The sequence below is a fragment of the Nelumbo lutea genome, chromosome 7 (assembly GCF_056320005.1).
Source record: "Nelumbo lutea isolate HS-2025 chromosome 7, American lotus-T2T, whole genome shotgun sequence".
Taxonomy (NCBI): Eukaryota; Viridiplantae; Streptophyta; class Magnoliopsida; order Proteales; family Nelumbonaceae; genus Nelumbo; species Nelumbo lutea.
Genome location: NC_142690.1, coordinates 49,060,598 through 49,066,711, shown reverse-complemented (window position 1 = coordinate 49,066,711; position 6,114 = coordinate 49,060,598). Strand labels below are relative to the sequence as shown.

At 37.3% G+C, this 6,114-nt stretch overlaps 1 protein-coding gene across 1 annotated transcript; it reads right to left on the bottom strand.

Annotated features, from left to right (window-relative positions):
- Positions 1-632: 632 nt before the first annotated feature.
- Positions 633-2,572, bottom strand: LOC148846311 (scopoletin 8-hydroxylase-like). The gene is made up of 3 exons (XM_088953401.1): positions 2,002-2,572; positions 1,168-1,513; positions 633-1,081 (listed from the first exon to the last, which is right to left on the bottom strand). The coding sequence occupies exons 1-3, from the start codon at positions 2,514-2,516 to the stop codon at positions 824-826; spliced, it is 1,119 nt and encodes a 372-aa protein (XP_088809527.1). The 5' UTR covers positions 2,517-2,572; the 3' UTR covers positions 633-823.
- Positions 2,573-6,114: the final 3,542 nt, after the last annotated feature.

The following is a 6,114-nucleotide window of genomic DNA, read 5'->3' as shown; positions in this document are numbered from 1 at the left end:
GTAGATGCGGTGGTCCAGACGCAATACCGTTGCAGAGGTCTGTCTTCGCCATTTTCAACTGGGTTTTGGAGGTGTCAGAAAAGCAGTAGCAGTTGCAGAGGTAACCGTTGGACAAATGGGTCTTATCAATGAAGCGAACGAGGAGAGAACGGGTCTTACCGATGTAAAGACATGTAGCTAGAGACACGAGTAACCGTTGGACAAAGATATGCAGTTGGAAACGCGAGTAACCGTTGGACAGAGGAAGGTATATTCATCACTAATTTTCGATGAATAATATACTGACAAGAATAAAATTTTGTAAAAAGTACCAATCAGCCTAAATCAAAATTTGTTAGGCCCAAAGTAGGGGTTGAAATTCAGAACTGTGCATCGTATGTGTCCGTACTTTTCCGTAAAATTTTATATCGATTGATGTGACATATTAACACCTCTGTCAAATGCCTGTAAAATCGAATCGAGGTATAAAATGTACCTTGATTTGATTTTATACCTCTACCAAACGCAGTCTTAAGGATTTTTTTTCTTGGGCTGAAATTTTATTTGTCTTTTAAGTATTTGTGTTTAGCTGGTTTAACATGTGTGACATCATTATTTTTAATTTAAGAAATAAAATAAATAAACCACAGACATGAGAAAACAAGCACTGAATTTATTCTGTCTCTTTTGAATTGAGAAGATGAGCAGTTCACTGACTTACACTGGATTTATTTTGTCGTCATGAGTTTGTATATAAAATGAGGGGAAGCCTCAGAAAACAAGCACAAAAAGATCACAAGAAGATAAATTCAGAATTAACGGTGGTGTGTATAAGATATGATGCTTAGGATGGAGACATGGTGATTTTAACAAAATCAAGAGACTTCTTGCCTTCATGACCCTTCCCAAAGAAAATTTTCATGTATTCTTCAACCAGAAACTCTCCGTAGTGAGCCACCCCATCCTTCTCTACCACTTGAGGTAGCGGCTTGATCTTCGTCGTTGGCAGGGGGAACACAAATACTGGGATTGACACTCGTGATTCTGCGTTTGTAGTCCGCACTCGATGTTCTGCACTCTTGTATCTTCCATTGCTTAAGATCTAAAAGAAGAATCAAAGACAACCATGTTAATTAATTAAGAATTTAATAAAAACAGAGACAGAGAGAGAGAGAGAGAAAGATTTACCTCTAAGGTATCCCCAACGTTGATGACCAGTGCTCCCGGGGTGGGTGGAATTTCTACCCATTCTCCCTTCTTTCTACCAAGTCTAACATCTTCCACCTTCACATACAGACCACCAATCCCATCTTGCAGCAATACAGTAAGGATGCCCATGTCGGAGTGGCGCCCAACACCAACTGTGAGCTCAGGATTTGGACACTTCGGGTAGAAATTCATGTTGACCATCCTTGTGCCAATATATGCCTCAGTCTCTGTATGGTCCACTGTTACTCCAAGCCTTTTAAGCAATACTTCCAGTATCCTTTTCACCATCTTGGTTGATGCCTTGAGGTACTCAAGTGCAACTTCCCTGCAGATATCAGTTCGATTTCATGACGATAAGAATGATAAATCACTAACAAATGAAAGGGTAAAATATAGAGATCGACCATGTTTTTGAGGGTTTAGTGATAATTAGGTCCCCAAAATAAAGAACTACCTGTACTCCCAAATTTCAGCACTCTAATAGCATTCAATCAGTTTTGAACTTTTATGAAACCATTGTGCCCTCTTTTTTCTTGCATCTCTAAAGCCTACTGTTAAGTGAGGTCCTTGAACAGGTTTTATTCTCTAACGTGCCTCCTCACACGATAGTCCATCGGGCTTGAAGCTTAGGGGTGACGAAAACCGAACACTAAACCTCTTTGTCAAAGTGGTTCTAATAGATCCTGTTAGGCTGTTACAAATGAATGAAAGCTCCAGGACCTAATTTCACTATCCCCAAAGTACAGAATAGTTATATGTGTTTTACCCTATTTCATGTTTATCATATTGACGAGGCAAGATAATTAAGCTTACTTGCATTCCTCAGGCCAGAAGTTCAGAGCATCTTCATCGCCGCTGTAAGTCATGCTTATATAATCCTTCCACTCTAAAGCTTTCTCCGCCTCCGGTACAAAGCTGGTTCCATATTTCACGAACGGGCTTGGGCTTGCTCCTTTGAGATAAACAGCCTTCCTTTCAGGCGGCTGATTAAAGAACCGATGTGCTGCATCCTTGAGCTGCTCCAGCAATTCAACCTGCACACCATGGTTGATCACTTGGAAGAACCCAAGCGTCTCGGCAGACTGTCCAAGAAGTTCCACCACCTGATAATGGTTAGGCCCCTCGAGCTCGGACAGGTCAATGGGTGAAACTAGAGATGGTGGATATGATGGGTCTATGTCTTGTTTGACGATTCGTTCTTGTGGTGGTTGGATGTATTGATCAGGTACCGTGGTTATGCCGGAATCCACCATGCCTTTCACTCCGTTGCCTTCTCGAACTACGAAGTTGAACAGTTCGTTTCCAATATTCTCGAAGCTCGGAGCCATTATCTGTACCACGAGAGTGTATTAATTCCTTTGTCTGATTGATGCTAGCGGTGAAGGTTTCCTGCCAAGGATACCAACTTTTATATAGTGGCTTCTGCTCATCAGCTTGTTAGCTACACTTTTGACTAGGTTGTCTTGATGGGTTGTTAGATTATTTTAAAACCAGGAAATTCCGGAAAGCCAAATATATTTTTTTCTTTAATAAAACCAATATAATATTATAGGGCAGAAGCATGGAGAGAGAGAACTTATCTTCTCGTAGTTGATGATTTGCTCTTTTTTTTTTTTTTTTTGTCTTTTGATAGCTTAAGGACAACACTTCCGAATGGGCTTTTCATTAGCTATGTATGGATGGTTAATGTGGCTCCATGGTGACCTCGTCATTGTTTCTTTCTTTTGTATTTTTGCTTGGTTAGGTAGTCGTTGATGAAGTGGTAATTTTGACCCCACTCATCCAACCCAACCATACTCATGACCTACTTTAGTAACGAGTCAAAATGAGTGAGTCACCCATTTGGGTCAGGTGAAAACGGTTTTCGATGGTACCCATTGGGTTGTAACAATTAACTCATCTTCTCATCGTTTAGGATTAAAAATTCAAACGTTATTTGAAAAAACTTCTTTAACAATAGGGGTGCATTCGAACCGAGCCAAGTTGAATACCTTGGCTATTCGAGCATGGCTTATCGGAATAGTATTAAGCTTGAGCTTGATTCGAGATAGAGACTTGAGTTCGAGCTTGACTCGGTTCATAGCTCGCAAGTTCGAGCTCAGCTCGATTATAAACTAAGTTTTTTTTGGAAAATAAAAATTATATGTATAAAATTATTTTTTTTATTTTTCAAAAAAAATTAAGAATTATAAAAATCATTTACTATTATACATAAAAAATTATTTATTTTATTATATATATAATAAAATTAGTTATTATATATTTATATATGTATATATGTATATATATAATAAAAATTATTTATTTAATACTAGACTCGCAAGCCCCATGAATTATACTTCACTGGACTCGAAGCCTGATTATTTTCTATTTATAAAGAAAAAAATTCCAACCTGAACCCGGCCTGGCCCGGCCCCTGAACAGATCTAAATAGGATGACTGGTTATAGAGTTTCCAAAGCAAACTATGCCATTTGTTATGCAGTTGTATGCATTTTCTACAATAATTTCTATCAATGTTCTGCTTTTATGCAAACCTAGATTGACATGGAAAATCTAATATTTCTTCTAGGATGTGCATAATTCATGGCTTGAGAAAACTGCGTGCAAATGCATAATTCCAACCTAGCTAACAAAGCGGCATGAGGATGGAGAAAATCGCACAGGAGGCGAGGCGTGAGGCGTGAGACTAACTGTTCTTTCCTTTCCATGCATGTATATGGTTGGTTGATTTTTCTCTTTTCAATTTGAATGCCTCAGTCCAGAGATGACTACATTTTCTTCTGTCTAAAACAACGACGTGTTCATCTGTGATTGGTTACATAACTTTCTTCTAATTCCAAATATATGATTTTGGGTATTGTTGATAGCCAATTATATAAAAAACATTATCTAGATCCAATCGGACCCCAGGTTTTTGGGTATTGTTGATAACTGGCTTATAGACGCCATACATGGTGTTCAGTCGGGATATACTCTGATTTGATTTTCTTTTCTATAAGTACTTTTTGAGTTGTTGATTGATGTCTTGATGACGTTGAAATTTCTCCCAACTCTTGGATACCTCCGAAGCCAACTTTGTTTTTTTTTTTCTTTTTATTATTTCTTGGGTAGAAAAAACCGGATTTTTTAACTGATTTTTCACTTTAACATAGAAGAAAAAACTTAGGCGGTTGGTAAAAGTTATTGAAAAAGAATGGTTGGAGGATTGGTGATAGATATAGACATATTTAATTTATTTTATATATGAATTTATTAATTACTTAATTAATTAATTGAAAACAACCAAATGGAATAGATTATTATTTGTTGAATTATTCCAACTCGTGGTTGGAATTTTACTTGAGACATATGGGCCACTTTGTTACATTTGGGAGGAATAAGATCAAACTTGACGGTTTGAAATCCATGCACCAACATGCGAAAGTCAACAATGGATGATGCCCTGAATCTGAACTTCCAAGGAGGCTTCATGGTGTCTAACTGTCCATTGAGAAGATGTTGCTTAGTCGTGCATAACCTTTTATTATAATCCATTGCAATTGCCAAATCTCTAGCCAATAGTAGTGCTCGAAAGTGTTAGAGCCTCGTCTTTTTAACTTTCTTGGCCCTTCCCATAAACGATTGACTCCCATGAATCTGTGACGCATGGTTAACCCTAATTCAAGCCCCCCATGGACTCTTGTAGGGCACCATCAATATTGCTGTGAGCCCTAAGGCTTACACCACTAACTAATGGTACCTGCTTATAAAAATGTGTTCTTGGTTCTGTTTACCATGGTTTTTAAAACCGATTTAGAGATCTAACCGATCAGGGGTCCGGTTATCGGGTCAATTGGTTCAACCGTTTGAACTGAATGTTTGGCCTATAATGACAAAAAAATTAAAAAAATTAAAAAATAAAAAATGGTCAAAACCGTTTGAATGGTTCAAACAGTTAATCACCTGGTTTAGCGGTTTGTTGAACAAAATCAACGGTTTTGGGGAAAAACAAAACCGGTCACCTAACCAGTTCCCGGTTTTTCTGACCCAACTGTCCCATCCAGTTCGGTTTTGAAAACTATGCTGTTTACACTGGTCTCAGCCCTAAGTCAAAAGAGAAAGAGAAGAAGGATATGACAAAGTTTAAATTTTTGTTATATATCGGCCCATATCAATTGATACAGATCATATTGATGGATCATCGATACGCAAAATATAAGGAATTTCAGGGTAAGACCTGTTTTAGGGAGTAACCAAACCTTTAACCGACCCCTGAACATATTTTGAAAAAAAAAAAAAAAAAAAACAAAAGAAATATAAGTGTTGATACAAAGTCTGATACATCTAATTTGGCGTATCGGACTGTATCGAAGCTTTGAACGTTGAGTATGGGTATATACGAATTTGATTTGAATCCGACAGATCTATAAACCTTTATTTTATATTCAAATTCAATTAGATCAAATTTATCGAATATACCAAACAAAATGAAAGTGTAAAGAGGGTTTTAGAATCTTATTCATTGAAATTTGTAGAAAGAAAATAACGCTCAAAAACTGAAATTGGTTATCGTTCTAACATTTGGCATTCCATTTTGGCGATTTAAGGTCTAAGAACTAAAATAAGAAGAAAAAGAGAAAAATGAATGAGTAAAATCGAGGGAAGTCTGAAAGTTAAAATCTGATCGGCATTTGAGATTAGATTTGCTTCTATTTGAAAGAAAAAAAAAGTAGAATGATGTGCCGCTCTTTTGCTTCTTGTTTCTTTTTTTTCTTTTTGCAGACGTTTTGACAAAGGGGTTACTTTCTCTTGGATGTGGTATTAGTTTTCGATACCAGTGGGTGTTGCTTTACGTTTTTGTTGCCCATGGTTAAGTCTGATTGTGGTTTTCCGGCAGAAGCAATTCATGGTCAGTTTTATATGCAGTTCTCTGACGAATGCCATT

Bases quoted from the DNA above. Each gene is read 5' to 3' on its own strand.
- LOC148846311 (XM_088953401.1), bottom strand. From the start codon at position 2,516: ATGGCTCCGAGCTTCGAGAATATTGGAAACGAACTGTTCAACTTCGTA. The intron at 1,514-2,001 runs GTAAGCTTAATT...TGATATCTGCAG, and splicing joins TTCTGGCCTGAGGAATGCAA to GGAAGTTGCACTTGAGTACC. The intron at 1,082-1,167 runs GTAAATCTTTCT...TTCTTCTTTTAG, and splicing joins ACGTTGGGGATACCTTAGAG to ATCTTAAGCAATGGAAGATA.